Genomic DNA, 17,189 nt, shown 5'->3' on the forward strand with positions numbered 1-17,189 from the left:
AATATGACTTAAAAAATTAAATATTATTTAAAATTTATTATCTTGTTTTAGATGCAAAATTATTACTAATTAACATGAACCATGTAAAAAAAAATTTTATATAAAAAGTCTATAAACACAAAAAATTTGACAAAAATTTTTGTACCTGTTGATGTGGTAGAATGATATTGGTAAGTAAAAGTGTAATGTTAGTGGTAGACCTAGGTGAGAACTAGTAAAAATTTGCCAACTCAACTATTGTGAAAAATGTTGTGAATTTTTTTTTTTTTTTTGAGAAGTGCTACATTCACAATAGAACCCATCACTGAATTTTTTTTTTTTTTTTGGGTATCAATAACAGCCTATAACAACCTGTTACTTAGGATTTGTTGTAAAAATTTTGTGAAAGTAGCATTTTTTTTCTCTTTATTTTTTCTTGTTTTTCATTTGATAAAAAATATTATTTTATTTATTGGCTAATATTTAGGCTGAGCTAAATTAAAATTTGGGGTCTTCTTTATACTTGGGGCCTTTGGCAATTGCATCAATTGCATTTAGTATTAAGCCGGCACTAATTCGAATTTTTAATAATTGGGAGTTCGAACTTGTTGATTTTCTTTTACCCTGTTGCTAGTGAAATGGATTGTGTGAGATGGTAGCTAAATAGTAATGGATAATTCAGTGAAGAATTAATATGACGGTAGTATAATATATAAGAGGGAAATAGAACAAAAGTAAAATTGGTGTCTATGAAGTAGATGCATGAAGATAGTGGTCCGAATATTCACCTTGATTTGAAAACAATATATAAACTCATGGTGCCTAAAATTGGACTTGGCTTGGTTCAATGACTGTCAAGATTGTGACACTTGGTTAAAAGTGAACACGTGTCATAATTCTGATGGGTTCGTTGCACAAAGCATTGGATCCAATATTTGTCCTCTAATATTGATTTATTATGGATTATACACTTGGTAAATATTAACTTTTATAGGTACATATCGTTTTTCTCTATTATTATTATTTTTTTAATAACTTTTTGTGCCAACACTTGAGAGATGTGTGACAAATTACTTATTAGTTCGTCTGTCTTCAATTTAAGTTCAAATGAATCAAATCTCTCCTCCAACCAAAAGCTTTGTAGTTTCAGTGATACTGAATGATATCCTTTATGAGAAGAACCATAATTCAAATACTCATTCCCTCACTTCTTGTAAAAATTTATAAATAAAAAATCTCCTCTCCTCCACTTGGTAACAATTGAATTATTATAAAAATAATTCAAAAAAAATTGTCCATCTTTTCCTCCAAGCACAATCTTCTATCCACCATTTTACTTTCCTTCTCCCTTCCTTATTATTATTATTATTTCTTTAAAGCAAACAATAAATTGTTGTTAAAATCAATAACAATGAACAAAGGAATTTCAATTTATTAAAAATCAATAACAATGAACAAAAGAATTCTTGGGTATTTTCACTATTCGGAAGCACTTAGGCTACTCACAGAAACCTGACTAAGTGAATAGGCTCCAAATGTTCTTTAAGTTGACAACCTTATTCCAATCAGCTACTATATACAAATCCAATTGAGCCTACCTTCTTAACTTCTTAACTCTCTGTGGGCAATTATCACCTTACAGAAAGTGTTTCCAACATGTGTAGAAGTCGCATTATTGTTTATGATAATTGTTTTCTACTCAATTATCTCAACTAGAGACCACTTTCTAGTGATTACTACATGAACATGCATTTATTCCCTTAAAACGAAGAAAATGTGCAAACAAGAGCTCATTTATAATAGTTCCTTCCAATAAAATTAAAGCATATTTTTAACAGCTCACTATTAGTGACAATGCCTTTGTTGCCTCCTATTAATGCAAAACCTAAAGATAGTGCTCACATTAGTCCAACGAACAAGAAACTCGAGACCAATATTGAGTTAACTAAGCGGCAGAGATTATGAGTGTCTAGTTAGACTTGTAATTGAGAACAGAAGTGAGAACCGCAAAGAAAAGCAGCAGAACAATAAGAGGAGATGCTATTCTAGCACATGCTTGCCTTTCTCTTTAAGCATGGAGAGGTTTTGCTTATTTCTTTTTCTACTGTGAGCCGTCAAATGAAGGATGAGGCCCCAATTGTCAGACAATGAGGCCAAGCCGTGCCTTGTAGTTTGCTTAAACTCTTCCTCATCATGCTGATGTACAAGACGGAGTCCACACTTCACCACTGTCAAGTCTGGGCAATCGCTAACAATTGAAGCCTCAGCGTGACTACATTGATTCAGCCAATCTGGAAATGAGCTACATGAATCCACCTAGATGTAACAACATGACATCTTCTTTAGTAAGGCAATAGGCATGGAGAGGTTCCAAAGAACCAACATTGCTTTCCAAATGACAATAAAGATGATGAGCATTTTCTGAATTAAGAATGTCTAGGATGGCAGTAGGATCCTTGATGTTGACTGAGAAAGAAACACATAGAGCAAGTCCCCTCCAAGTACTATCATCATATAAATTTGGAGGTAGATGGATTGTCACTGGTGGCTCACCACTACGATGGTTGAACCACTCAAGAATTTCACTTGGAGGAAAACAAGAATTATATACCAAACTTCGATCAAATTCCTGAAAAATAGGAACATGATGTTCAATGAGAGAGAATTTTTCCGACAATTCAAAATTGTTAAAATCAATAAAAGAGGGGGTGATTCAACCATGGCTCTCCTTATAAGGGGGATCAGACAATGCCACTGATGACTTAACTACAAGGGAGCTTGATAGTAAATTGAAAGGAAATACACATTAATTTGTTACCTGTAAATCACTTTTGCTGAGTTGATTATCAAGGTGTTGATCTTCAAGATAGATGCTATCTCTACTGCTTTGCTCCGGGTAAATGGGTCTTCTCAACCTTCCAAGGTTCTCATAAGAACAACCAGCTTCATTCTTTGGCTTACCATTTGGAGTATCACTTGTTACTAATTGATGGATGAGTTCCATATTGTAAAAAGGCACAGTAGGGCACTTAATGATCGTTTGCTCAAACTCTTCCACATCTTGATGGTATAAGAACGTTGCCCACACTTCTTCACCATCAAACCTGGGAAGTCGCTTCCAATTGAAACCTCAATCTGACTGCTCTGATTAAAAAAATCTGACAATGACCCACGACCACGAGGTATGTAGTATAGCCAAATGAATCCCTGTATATTTAACCATGTGAAGTTCTCTTCAGTGATTTCATAGAGATGGGGAGATTCTAGGCTACCTTTCTCAGCATCCAAATGACAAATAAGGTGGTGGGAAATGTCTGAATCCAGATTATCACTTGTGATAGTTGGATGCTCATGGACTGAAAATGAAGCATCATAAGAGAGTTGGATTGAGAAATTTCTCTGTACTACATAGTTGGATGCTCAATCTGACTGCTATCCAAGTACTAGCATTACTGAAATTTGAAGGTAGCTAGATAGACAGAGAAGGGCCCATACTTTGATGCCTAAACCATTCCGGAATTTCACTTTTGAGGAAAACATTTATTCATAGAGAATGTTTGATTTGAGGATGCTTTTGAGGATGATTTTAATGGTCGGTGTTCCACTAAATCTTCATGAATGATGTCCCAATTGTCATAAAGTGAAGCCCTCAAGTGGAATCGAATTTGTCAAAACTCTTGTTCATCTTGTAGGTACACAGGACGAAGTCCACACTTCTGTACAATCCAGCCTGGCCAGTCGCTTGCAATTGAGACCTCTATGTGGTTGCATTGATTTATCTTATCTGAAAGCCACCAATATGGTATATAGGATAGCCAAATGAATCCATGTAGATGTAACCACTTGAGTTCTTCTTTAAAGGTGCTATATACATGGAGAGGTTTCAAACCACCTATATCCATATCAAACAGACAACTAAGGTGGTGGGGAATTTCAGTTTCCAGATTGTCAAGAAACTCAGTTGGATACTCTTGGACTGAAAATGCAGCACATAAAGCAAATCCCAGCCAATTAGAATCATTATGCAAATTTGAAGGTAACTGGATTGTCATTGAGGATCCAGAAGCGTAATGGCTGAATAACTCTGGAATCTTAGTTGGAGGGAAACAACGATCATATGGATAGTGTAAATGAAATTCCTGTAAAATAGGTATATTGATAACTATTTAGTAACACATACAATGTTGGGAAATTTCAACAAAATATAAATTTGATAATTACAGACTTATAGTAGTCAATATTTGATAAGAGTTTATCAATTGATGGGATAAATATAAGAGGTTTTATAAAGAATTTTTATAAAATTTAAACTCAATTAAAAATTACATATTAGAATAATGACGTAGAAAAATATGAACTTCCAAAACGCAAAACCTTTTGTAAAAAAAATTGTACTTTCAAAAAATTTTGGGATTATATCAGAATTATTATAAAAAAGCTCTTCACAAGTGCAACATGTGTATTCAAAAGTTAGATGTTTGAAGTTCGTTATTTTTTATTTGATCTTATTAGTTTAAGTTTTTTGAAATTATTATAATTAATGTATAAGAGTATTTTGGATCATTTAAAAAACAGACACCAAAAAAGTTGTGCTCTCTTTAACAATGGTATTGAAGGTTATAGATGGTGTAAAGTGTAAATGAAAGTCTTGTAAATTAGACATATAAAGGTCATGAGAGAAACAGAGAGGTACCTCAGAGTGTTCTCGACGATGACAATAATGGGTTGGCCCCCCGGCATCAATGAATTTTTGATAGCAAGTTGCACAAACTTTTTCCTGATAATGTGGCACTCTCAATGTCCCATTAGATCTGCCAGATCCGCTGGTTTCTCCCTCATCTTTATCATCATCATCATCATCATCATGGCTCTGCTGCTTTATTTTATCCTGAAGCCCTCTCAATGTCCCATTAGATCCACCAGTTCCACTGGTTTCCCCCTCAACATTATCATTATCATGGCTGAGCAGTAAATTGATGGATGAGATCAGAATTATGAGAAAACATGGTTGAGCATTGGACTAATGTTTGCACCAACTCTCCCACATTTTGCTGGTACACAAGACCGTAACCACAGTTCTGCACCATCAAGTCTTGGCTATCACTACCAAATAATGCAGTTAAGAGATTGCTACAATTCAACATATCTGAAATTCGAGCATGAGGTACATGCATGATCCAAATGAATTTACATTGCTTTAACCAAATAAATTTGTTGTGTTCAGACTCAGTGATGTAATGTTTATTTGATACTGTCCAGCTGCCCATGTCACTTCTCAAAGAACAAGAAAAGCCATGAGAAATTTCTGTAGCCAAGTTGTCAAGAATGAGAGTTGGATGCTTGTGCACTGTGAATGTAGCAAATAGAGCAATTCTTATCCAGTCAGAATTAGTATAAAGATTTGGAATTAGCTGGATTCTCAATAAAGAACCACTTTGATGGCAAAACCGCTCCGGAATTTCACATTTTGGAAAACAATCATTATAAATATAGCGTTGACAAGAGCAGCCCTGTAAAATAGAAAATATGGAGCTTCATGAGAGAGTGAGAGAGAGACAGTGAGAGTGTGAGTGTGAAAGAGAGAGACCTGAAAGTAGCTTTGAAACCAATGCTCAAGGCCTCTATTGATACAATTACTGAGTTCATTCTCATCCAATACGCCTAACTGGATAGCACCCCCGATACCTGAGTCTATTCCAAGTAAAGCACAAACCCTCCTTGTTCTCATCAAATATGCTGTTTATGCAGAAAGTTGAATTGTGGCAAGTTCTTAAATGGACAAATGTCTATGGATATTATTTACCTGAGGACAAGCATGCCAAGAGGCAATTCTTTGAGTACTTGAAAGGTTTGTCATTTCCTCCAACTTGAAGGAAACAATGTCTCATCCTGTATTTGTAATGCAGGGTTAAGCCGAGTCTGAGTCTAAGTGACTTCATCAATGTGCAAAGGAGGAGCTTCAAGTTTACCTCAGTGTAGAGGGCTCATCAAAGGATTCTTTTTTAAAGGTTCCACACAAAATTTGCTAGACTGCCTTGTCTTCAGTTCACAGTATGCCATGAAGTTTGAGATGCTTATAGCTCATAACCTTCTGCAGAATTCAGAACTGGGTCAACCTATTAAATGCTGATTTTCATTTTCCAACTATCTTTTCTACTTGCATAAGACTGACTTGAAATTGAAGCTTTCCCATTAATGCTTGTCTTGTATTCTAATGGTAATAGGGTGACTCAAACTACTGTGAAAATTAAGTTTGACCTTTAGAGGATTGGCTATAAAATGTGGACAAAGGATCCTAAAGGATAGAAAGATCATTTTAAATGCAAAAACTTAAAGGAATAAAAGAGTTATAACAGCCGCTACAGTTGCTATGCCAACAATAATGAAATCGTGGCCCTGTGATCCTCACTATATCAAACAATCCTAATTAATAGAGAAAGAACAAAAAATATTAAAGACCTGTACTTTTAGATTATATCTTTGAAAATCAGCTCTTCAACCAGTCAAATACGAATTATATTCTTCCAGAGACCAAACCAAAGACATTAAAATGCACAGCCTTTCTAATTTTTGGTTAGCATGTCTTAAATGACCCGCTAACCTAGTAAATTATTATAGACCATTCAGGTGTGATGCTGTAATGCAAATCATTTATGATTTATCTCAAACAATCTTGTACACAGCCAACAAATTTGATGTAGCTTCTAAAATTCAAAATGATACACATTTTCTACAAAAGTCAGGATTCTAAGCAACTGGTGTACATAATTTTTTAAATCACGAAACCAATTAAGTCCAAACGAATGAATAAAACTAGGAAACAATTGCAAGATCTTTCTTCACCATGGTAAGGCCACATGGTAAGCTAAGCAGAAATTATGCATCTCAATTTAAAAAATCAGATAAAAAAAAAAACAAAATCATACCAGACTGAGCTCACATCCAAGGCAAAAGGAAATCTGGGGCCTACCAATGACTTCAACCGCAAGCATCGCAATCAACTGCATTAACAAAAAAAAATAATACCAATTAACCAAAATGGAATAATTATTTTATAAATAACAATTTTTATGTTCAGAAACATATTCAGCTCCCAATTTTTTTTTACAGAAACACAATAAATACTTATAAGTTGATATGATATCCATTGCCGTTAGGTAAAAGTTGCAAATGAAACAGTGCTACTAAAAAGGGAAACATACCGTCGCATCAAATGCAAAAGAAACTGGACCGACACGAAAGAGGAGAAACAGTTTCAATGTGATTTTTTGATTGAGGCATATTTCTTCGGAGGTCATCAAAATGTCCCCAGTTTCTTCGAAGTTGGCAAGTAATCAACAGCATCATCTCCTTGAGGAGGACAGGTACATTCTACGTGGACCCCCCACCTTTTTACAGAATACTCATTGTTGCCATATGTAATTGAAACCTCAACACGATTCTGGTCAGTTGGATTTGATTCATTCAAATGTCTCTGCAGAGACCTTTGAGTTAGAGAAAATAAAAATAGATTATTTTCTCGACTGAAAAATTTGAACCGATCAAAATCTACATTGTGATCCTTCATAAGCCCTCCTCTTCTATATATAGATTTTTTTTTTTGAGAATTTCCTCTAACATACAGATCTGATTTTTTATAACCATTGATGGAAATGTGAACAAAGCCAGAAACAAACTCTCGTCTAGGAACAACACAGACAGCCAATTTTGGAAATTTGTGACCAACAAAGAAAAATATGGAATTATCAACACTTTGATGATTGAACCATTTCGGCATCTCAGTTCCCCAACAATAAATAGCACGATCAATGTCCCCATCTTCAGATTCAGCACCCTCAGTTTCAGATGGGAAGTAATTGGTCAACTGTGGATCCATTAATTTGTTGCTTCTTGCCCTACCACATACTCTATTTGGTAAAATCCCAATAATTTCTACTACCTGCATGCAATTAGAAAATTCAAGATATTTTTCATTTAGCAAATCTCGGTAAGTATTTAGAGAAAGTAACATAAATTGTTTCTTTATATATATATCTTAAAGAAAGAGAGAAACCTGACTCAATAGCCCGCTTGGTGATTGGGTATCCAACAACATGCAATTCCCTGCTTCAACCGACCTTATCGATTGTGGAAGTCCTTGAATTTCACGAAGAAGTTTGCAATCCCTAATATCAAGTGATTTTAATCTGGGAAATCTGCTAATATCAGGGATGGTAACAATATTGTTTTTATATAGCTCTATTCTTTCCAATGCGGGGAAGTAATTAGGCTTCTTCAAAAGATCTAATTCAATTATGCCTTCAAATCCCATGAACTTTAGTTTTTTCATCTTCTCAAACCCATATCCAGAAGAGCTATCAAATGAATCGCACGTCGGTCTCAATTTGCCAGTAGGAGTCCAGAATTTCCAAAGCTGTTGCAATTTATAAATGCTATCTGGAAGATCCCGAAGGTTTTTGCAACTAAAAAGGCTTAATTTTTCAAGCTTAGCGAGATGCTCGATTGATGAAGGCACCTCTCTAATACCACTCCCATCTAAATATAAAGTCTTTAAACATTCCATTTCTGGATGAAAATTAGGGAGCTTCTCAAGCCTTGAGCAATCGGAAAGAGTAAAAAAATAAAGAGATTTCAACTTGAGCTGGCTTGGAAGAATTTGAAGATTTTTGCAACCATCGAGAAACCATACTTCAAGCTTTTCAAGAGAACTAAAGCACTCATCAATCTCAACTAAATTTCGACAAAAAGAGAGGTCCAAAAACTTTATATTTGGGGCCCTTAATTTAGGTAATCCAACTAAATTTTCACAATTAGAGAGGTTCAATTTCTCTAAATTTGGGGCCGATAATTTAGGTAATTTTGTAATAAATTCACAACCTTTAAGATTGACATCTTTCAAATTTTCTAACTGATGCTCCTGTAGGGGAAAAATAAAATAAAAAAATCAAAAGTTAACTACAACAAAATTTGAAATAAAAAATTTAACAAAAATCTCAATTTAAAAATGTACATAATCATACCTGCTTGATTAGCTTTGGCAATTTAATGCGACTATATGGCATCTCAATAGCAATAAGTTGTTCAGGAAAATATTCGGATGGCCAGTGAAAAGGATAATTGGGCCACTTAAGAAATATTAGACTGTGGGGAAGAAATTCAAGCGGTTCAAAAATATGTACATTCTTAACTATTAAAAATTTGAGATTTTCCATCCTTTTGAAAGCTTTCTTGTGTAGTTGCACTTTTACTGGTTGGGGCGAATGCAACATTATGCCTCGAATTTTTTTTGATCCCTAATTGGAGAAGCATCAAGTCAACTCATAATAGAATTTTCCAAATATATAATGATTTTAAAATTTTAAGCAAAAATAATACTGATGAACTAATATTTTATAAAATGATAGAAAAAAAAAATGAAAGAGAAAATACAATACATCTACCTAGTGAAAAAGAAAAAAAAAATAAAGAGAAAAATTCTACATAATCAACTTACTGTGTTATTTTTCAGTACATGAAGGATATCATCCTTGAGCCACAACCTACTACGACTACCAGGTTGTTCAGGGGACTCGCTATGAACAATTTGCTGACCTAATTCTTGCAGTAAATCATGCATCCACAATTTTCCCCATGAAATGGTTATGAGAGATTTTTCCACAAGAACATCTATATCAATGCTTGGCTTGTAACGGGGAGTTTGTAGTATATTTATTACACGATCTTTATCTTCTCCTCTGAAGAAACAAGCAATATCTAAAAATATTTTTTTCTCTGTTTCTTCCAAGCCATCAAAACTTATCCGGAGTGTATCTAGAATTTTTTTTGGAGGAGCTTCTTTTAGTCTACCTAGGGCACTTTCCCATGCATCAAGTTTTCTACATTTCAAGAAGGAACCCAAAACTTCAAGAGCTAGAGGAAGACCTTGAGCATAATATATCGCTTTCTTGGACAACTCCACATAACCTTCTAAAGGATGGTCTTTCTTGAAGGCTTTTCGACTAAATAACTGAAGAGCGTCCTCACTATTCAATTCCTTAGCCTTGTATATTTCAGCTTCAACCACATCATGTTTGATCAATAAATGTTGATCTCTTGTTGTTATAATGACTCTACTACCTCGACCAAACCAACCTCGCTCGCCTACTAACGCTTCTAACTGATCAAGTTGATCCACATCATCAAGAACGATAAGAACACTTTTATAACATAATTTGTTCTCTATCACATTACTTCCCCGTTGAACATCTGAAAAATCAATATTTCTTTCAATCAAGATATCAGAAAGAAGCTGTTTTTGTAAATGAACTAAACCATGTTTTCCACATTCTTCTCTAACATTGGCAAGAAAGCTACTGCCTTCAAAATGATGACAAAATCTATCATAAACAACTCGTGCTAGAGTTGTTTTGCCCAATCCCCCCATTCCCCAAATCCCTATAAAGCGAACATCATTCAACCCCATGCCAAATAAATTCACCAGTTCCTCCATACGAGAGTTTATTCCAACAAAATCCTTGTGGACAATCGAGCATGTAGAAATCAATTTATTAAATATCTTTCTAACTATTTCTTCAACAACTTTTGCCTCATGTCTGCAACGAACGTAGGACAATAATTTTATTGAGTTAGCAAATGCCATAAAGATAGAAATTATTCAGCAAATCAGTTGTCCTTGCTTATCAAAGCATTCCCACACACACGCACACATATATGTGATCTGAGTAGTGGTCTCATAAAAAAAAAAAATCTACATGGTGGTATTGGGTGAGAATGGTTAAAATATGCCAACATCCTTAAATATGAAATTAATAACCTTCAATAATCTTTTGAAATTGAAAATATAATTGCAATTATTCCAGGATTTTTTCATCACAACATGTCAAAATTAGACCAGGAAAAATGGGACTTGAACTCATTAACCTGATTAAACTCGAAGAAAAAAAAAATGAATATGGGTCAGGTTTTTTTGGACCCATGAAAAAACGGGTCAATTCAATCTTGTGAAAGTCTGGGTCAGGTGGATTTGCAGGTTGACCATTTTTTAACAACACATGAACTTTTCATTTTGAGTCTTTTTTTGTTCTTTTCTTCCTTTTTTTTTTTTGTCACTTCTACTTATTTAATTTCCTTTATAGAATAGTCATAGTTATAAAAAATATAGTTCTTTATTGACATGTGCTTATTGAATACTAATTTATATTAAAATTTTATATTGGAGTTGAAAATATTGACAATATTACTCACCAACTTGGTGTACAATTCTCAAGTAAATTGAGATGTAATTCATATTAATTATTTACTTATTTTTCTTTTCCCCAATATGTTATATTTTATTCGCAACATTTTATACATTTAGTAACCTTTGAAGATAATCTAAGTTTATTTATATTTTGGATGCAATAGGTGCACCTAATGAGTTTGTTAATGTGATATGGTCCAAATCTAGTGTTTGTTTTTCTGTTCTTGTGTAATGATGATAAGATTAGTAAACAAGTTTGGACCATATAACTTTAAATATTTATGTATTATTTAATTTGGACTATGTTCATTTATGATTTTAAGTATTATTCAACTTCCTCCTCAAAAAAAAAAAAAAAAAGTATTATTCAACTTTGTCAAAAAAAAAAAATGATTTTATGTTATTCAACATTTATTTTTAAGTGATTTTGTTTGTAAGTTCTCTTATTTGTTATAAAAGGAAGAGAAGATAGAATGATTAATTTTTTCATTTTATATATATTTTTTAATGTGAAAAGATATGGGTGATATCGGGTCGACCTAGCCCTCAAAAGACTGGGTTGCCCTCAAAAGACTGGGTTAGAGTCATAGGTTTTGTGACCCACTTAGGACAACTGTTTCTAACCCAAAACCAATTTGACCCAAGCTCAACTAGGTTGAACCCAAACCTGATCAACCCACCTTGTTTGCTAGGTCTAGTAAAATAATATATAAAAAGGATGGGTTCAAATTACATGTTATATGGTTTTACAAGAGTTAAACATTTTCTAAACCCTACAATCCTATTATGGATTTATCAATGAAAATTCATTATTTGTCATATTATAAAAGAAGACTAAATTACAGCTTGCATCATCTAACTTTGACCAAAATTTAATTCATTTCTCTAACTTCATTTCCATTCAATTGAGTCCTCTAAATTTTAAAATTTCAAATTTATTCAATTAAGATCTTCAATTAGGTTTCGTTTGAGAGTTCATAGGAGAATGGAATGGAATGAAAATGAATAATCATAAAGAAATGGAAATGAATTGAATGTATTTAAGTAAGGCATAAGAAATGAATGAAATTGAATTAAGTAACCTTGTTTGGAAATTTTAAAATAAAGGAATGAAATATAAGTAACCTTATTTGAGAATAACATAAAAGGAAAGAAATGGAATCATTTTATGAAAATATTACGATTAGACCCTTATTTCAAAATAAATAGCTAAATATATAGGAGTATTTTTTCTCAAAAAAAAATATATAGGAGTATTTTGAGGGTTTTAGTAAAAAATCAAAATGATTACATTCTCTCCATTAAAACTCTCTCAAATAAAGGAAGAGAAGAATATTCTAAAATTATACTTTTCATTCATTTCCATTTAATTTTATTTCATCATCCTAAACGAGTGCTTAAGATCATATTGTTATTGTCCCCAAAAACATTTTTTAAAATTAAAAAATCTAAAAAACTAATACAAACTTTTTAAAATGCGGGTGACATCTACGCGATGAAGGTGGTGGACAAAGAGGCCTTGGTGAAGAAAAAGAAAAAGGTGCAGAGAGTGGAGATGGAGAGGAAGATGCTGGACCATCCATCCCTTTTTGCCTAAGCTCCACGCCGAGTCTGAAACCTTGCACCCCTTGCGCCACAAACAAATTGTCGGTGACGAAGAAGGGTGTAATATGTGGAAGTTGTTTGTTTGTTGGGAAAATTATGGAAAGGTAAAGAAAAGTTGTTTCAGAAAAAATATTGTACAGAAAATTTGTTGGAGTTTTTTTTTTTTTTTTTTTGGGGTGGGGGGTTAAATATGTATAAATTTTTGTTGTATTTATGTATTCTAGATGAGATTTTTTTTTTTTTTTTATTCCTTTCCTTTTTTTCCTCTAATTTGGAAAAGAAAAGATAAACATTTTTTCCCTAATTTATAATTTTTTTAATTAAAAATTTTCAAAATAACAAACCACATATTACTGAGCATGAATTATAATTTAACCTATAAAAATGAGCTATTATTTTCTGTAATTTTGTGATTTTGTCCGTATATTAATTGGGGTCAAAAAATGTAAAAGTGAGTCTTTATACAGACATATCTTTTTTGTAGCATAAGCAATAAGAATGTAGGGCAAGTTTGATACTATAATGGGCCCAAGCCCAGTAAGCTAACACGTATACACTAACAACTGACATGGATCATCAATCCTCACAAATCTAAAGTAATCGTTTAGGTAATTTTAAAAAAAAAAAAAAATTTGATTGATAAAGAAAATATAGTGTAGATGTAAGTTATAGCTTTTTTTTTTTGGTAATTGGTTTCAATTTCTTATTTAGGGTTTTTTATTTTTTATTTTTTGGTGGTACAGCACCTATTAGTATTGGAATTAGTATGACATCATTGTTATTTTTTTTTTTTTTTTTTTGAGAGGCTCATTGTTATGTTTAAACTACATCATAATTTAAAGCTAACTATAATATATATATATATATATATATTTCAAAGAAATAAACATATAATTTTTTTGAGAAGATGTAAAACATATAATTTGAATGCTTAAAAGTGAGATGAAAAATAAATTAACTTGGAAGTATTAATAGTATGGTCATATATTCAAAAAAAATTTAAATGCTCAATGTATGTCTTTGATTTTTTAAAGTCCTTTAAAAACTATATTGCAATGCACAAAAAAGTTTTAAAACAACAAATAAAATTCAAAAAATTGGTTAGAAAAAATTGTGAAAACATACCATGTCATAATTTTTATGCTACAAATAAGAATTTTTTTTCCTTGATTATATTGGGAGAGTTAAAAGACTAAAGTATATGGCAGTTTCAAAGAATTCTGAAAACAACAACATATAAAAATTGGCAGATTGATTAGGGGATATTGCGATAATATATCATATTATAATTTTTTTTTTAAGATAATGACAGAAATTTTTTTTTTTTTTTTTGAATAGACAGAAATTTAATTCAATGTGAATGTATATCATGTTATTATTTTAAGGTTATAAATAATTTTTTTTTTTTTTGGGCTTTTGGAGAGTGTTATATTTTCAATTAAAAATTTTAAATTAAGAATATTTTATACAAACAAAACTGAAATCTCAATTTTTGAGAGAACCTGAGGGAATTTAGGGGTGGGGTTGGGGGCAATTGCGCCCACCCTGCTGGTCTGGCTCCACCCCAGATGCAACAAATAAGGTCATCGCCTCTTATAACAACACTTTTATATAATGGAATATTCAATTAGAAAAGTAATGATTTGCGGGGAGATTAACTTATCTGTATTTATAGAGTTTCAAGAAAGAGAGCGTCATATCTTGAAATGTTTGGGAACGAGTGTCATCTTGTGAAACTTTGAAGAATATTGGTGCATTACTTTTTTTTTTTAAATTAAAATATTAAGAATAGGCAAGTTTAGAGGGCATGAATGGAATACTAGCGTATTTTCTACAATGGAAGTGGGCAAGAATGGTGGACTTGTGACTTGCTATCTCTAACAAATATACATAAAGCAACTTATTTGTGATCCATATAATATTTTTTTAATTGAAAATTTATATGAGAAACTGAAACTCATCAAATTCCCTTTGAAGTGTAATTGATTATATACAAACTTTGCAAAAGTTACTCAATTATCAAAGTTGGAATTTGATTGGCTTAAATATCACTAGCCAGTGGAAAATCAAAAGCAAAAAGACAAGTAAAGAAAGTGATCGTATGGTGAAGTGAAGAAATTCTTACTTGTCTTGTAAATCCCATCCAGCAATACTAGCAACTTCTGCCAAAGCAGCTTTCCATCTATGTACTTCCTCTATCTTCTCTTGGTAACGCTTTTCATGTTTAGCAAAGGCTTCTCCAAAAGTCTTCCTCAGATTCCTCACATCACTAGGATCAATGTAGTGAAAAACAGGCAAAACTATAAGCCTCTTCTTTTTCATGCACTCAACAATCTTTGCTAGTTCAACCAAACACCAACTCGATGAAGCGTAGTTTTGTGAGATAATGACAACAGCAAATCTAGATTCTTCAATTGCTCTCAAGAGGTCTGGAGCAATGAATGTTCCTCGCTCAAGTTTTTCATCATCCCTGAATGTGAATATACCTTTCTGATTCAAAGCAGCATATAGATGGTCTGTGAAATTTTTACGGGTGTCACTGCCCCTGAAGCTAAGAAAGACATCGTATTTAAATCCAGACATGATAGAAGAAGAAGATGAGGATGCGCTTTCTGAGCCCATAAAAGCCATCGGATGTTAACTTGGTGATTCTTGAACTACAAAAAAACAGATATGGATCAGGTATAATGAAGCCAAAAACAGAGAGAAAGAGAGAGAGAAACCGGTCACTAGTCCGGTTTTTTAAACCCACAAAACCGGAAATTTTATTTTTGCAGGAAACCGTTCCGACCGCGGTCAAACCGTCCGGTTGTCGGAACCGTGCACAGGCTTGCCGGTTTCTTTCCCTAAATTTTTTTTTTTTTTTCTAAAAAAGAAATGGTTGTCAGGACTCAAAAGCCGAAGTTACCTCTTTTTTGCCGGATCTGTTTGTTTGGGGAGAGACTGACGAGATGGCTTGAAATAGATTAGAGGCTTTTTCCAGATCTGCTTGTGTTGGAGGGTGAATAAGCGAAGTAAGAGAGATTGAGGCTGGCCTGGTTTCTGATCGTGAAGTGAGGCGGAGGTAGAAAGAGAGAGATGATTGAGAAGTGAGCACTGAGAGAGGGAGAACGGGCCTGAGAGAGACAGAAGTAAAGGCGGGTTCTTTTTTGTGGTAGAGAGGCAAAACGTACTAGTGGAGTTATTTTATTCTAAAAAACTTAAAAAGCCATGTGGACTATTCAGCAAAAAGGAAAGAACCATGTGGAATACTGGAATGTTCTTTCCCATTTATTTTAAACGATTTTTAAATAAATTAGTTTATGGAACCTTTTGAGATATTATTTATCTTTTACAAATTTGTTAAAACTTTTTTTTTTTGAGAAATTTTTTGAACATTATATTATTTTAATCAATATTGATAAATTTTGTACATTTAATTTATTTATTTTTATATTATTAATTATTAAAATAATTATTACATCATCCCAGTTCAATTTTGATTGAACACCAGTTTAATTTCAAAAACTTTAAACTCCTATCTTTTACTGTCCAATAAACAGTGTAAAACTAAAAATCATGCCGTGTCATGATTAAAAAATAAATGACTGATAATTAAGATTAAGAAGAGAGAGTGAAGGCATTGAAAAAGAGTGAATTGAATCGGAAAAAGAAATAGGAATCAGATCAGTACAGGAAATGTGTTTGCAATTGAAGAGAAGAAAGTCCGGTAAGAAGGGCCTGTTTGGTTTGTATTTTCAAACAATATTTTTTAGTTTTTAAACAATATTTCACGTATTTTAACATATTTTTTCACCCACATGTATTTTAAAAAATTATAAATAACAATTTTCAAACTACCCTACCAAACACTCCTTAAGAATTTGTATAAAAAAATTTATAAAAAAAAAAAAAAAACAGCAGTAGAGTAAAACACTATTATATACTGTACAGAAATCTCCTCAAGAAGGTAACACTGTATAAACACGCTTTTAAAAGGACATTGACACTGTGACACGCGTTTTCCATGAAGCTATGTTAATATTCCATGAAGCTACGCGTTTTCCATTTAATATTCTGACAACGCGCAACGGACTTATAATTGGTCTGTGAGTACTACCGTGATACCATCCTATATGTGACGCCCTTTTCCGCGAAGCTACTATACAGTTGTCTCCTGACTTTCCTCTAATTTTCCACTATACATGCCAAAAGCTTTGCCACTCTTTCCACCATACATGCCTCCTCTTTTTTGACTGAAAATTAAGAACGCAGAGTGAACGCATTCAAAAATATATATTGCAATCAATTGCATGCCATTAAAAAAAAAAAAAAAAAGTAAGTCAAGTCAAGTAAATATTTTGATATTATATTTCTATTTGTTGGA

The 17,189-nt window shown here is 32.8% G+C and overlaps 1 protein-coding gene across 6 annotated transcripts; it reads right to left on the minus strand.

Annotated features, from left to right (window-relative positions):
* Positions 1 to 1,391: 1,391 nt before the first annotated feature.
* Positions 1,392 to 16,004, minus strand: LOC111987990 (disease resistance protein Roq1). Of its 6 annotated transcripts, none has more exons than XM_065782641.1 (13): positions 15,732 to 16,004; positions 14,949 to 15,480; positions 9,473 to 10,571; positions 9,000 to 9,272; positions 8,033 to 8,896; positions 7,182 to 7,918; positions 6,906 to 6,980; positions 5,949 to 6,070; positions 5,783 to 5,868; positions 5,567 to 5,664; positions 4,673 to 5,489; positions 2,798 to 4,118; positions 1,392 to 2,608 (listed from the first exon to the last, which is right to left on the minus strand). In XM_065782641.1, exons 2-6 carry the CDS (start codon positions 15,452 to 15,454, stop codon positions 7,277 to 7,279), a joined length of 3,384 nt encoding a protein of 1,127 aa, XP_065638713.1. In that variant the 5' UTR covers positions 15,455 to 15,480; positions 15,732 to 16,004; the 3' UTR covers positions 1,392 to 2,608; positions 2,798 to 4,118; positions 4,673 to 5,489; positions 5,567 to 5,664; positions 5,783 to 5,868; positions 5,949 to 6,070; positions 6,906 to 6,980; positions 7,182 to 7,276. The 6 variants fall into 6 exon arrangements, with proteins under 6 accessions (XP_065638713.1, XP_023875507.1, XP_065638714.1 ...); XM_024019739.2 differs by having other exon boundaries at positions 5,567 to 5,670; XM_065782642.1 differs by having other exon boundaries at positions 1,392 to 2,295; positions 5,567 to 5,868.
* Between the last annotated feature and the right edge of the window lie 1,185 nt (positions 16,005 to 17,189).

This window comes from Quercus suber, unplaced genomic scaffold (genome assembly GCF_002906115.3).
Source record: "Quercus suber isolate HL8 unplaced genomic scaffold, Cork oak 2.0 scaffold_309, whole genome shotgun sequence".
Lineage (NCBI taxonomy): Eukaryota > Viridiplantae > Streptophyta > Magnoliopsida > Fagales > Fagaceae > Quercus > Quercus suber.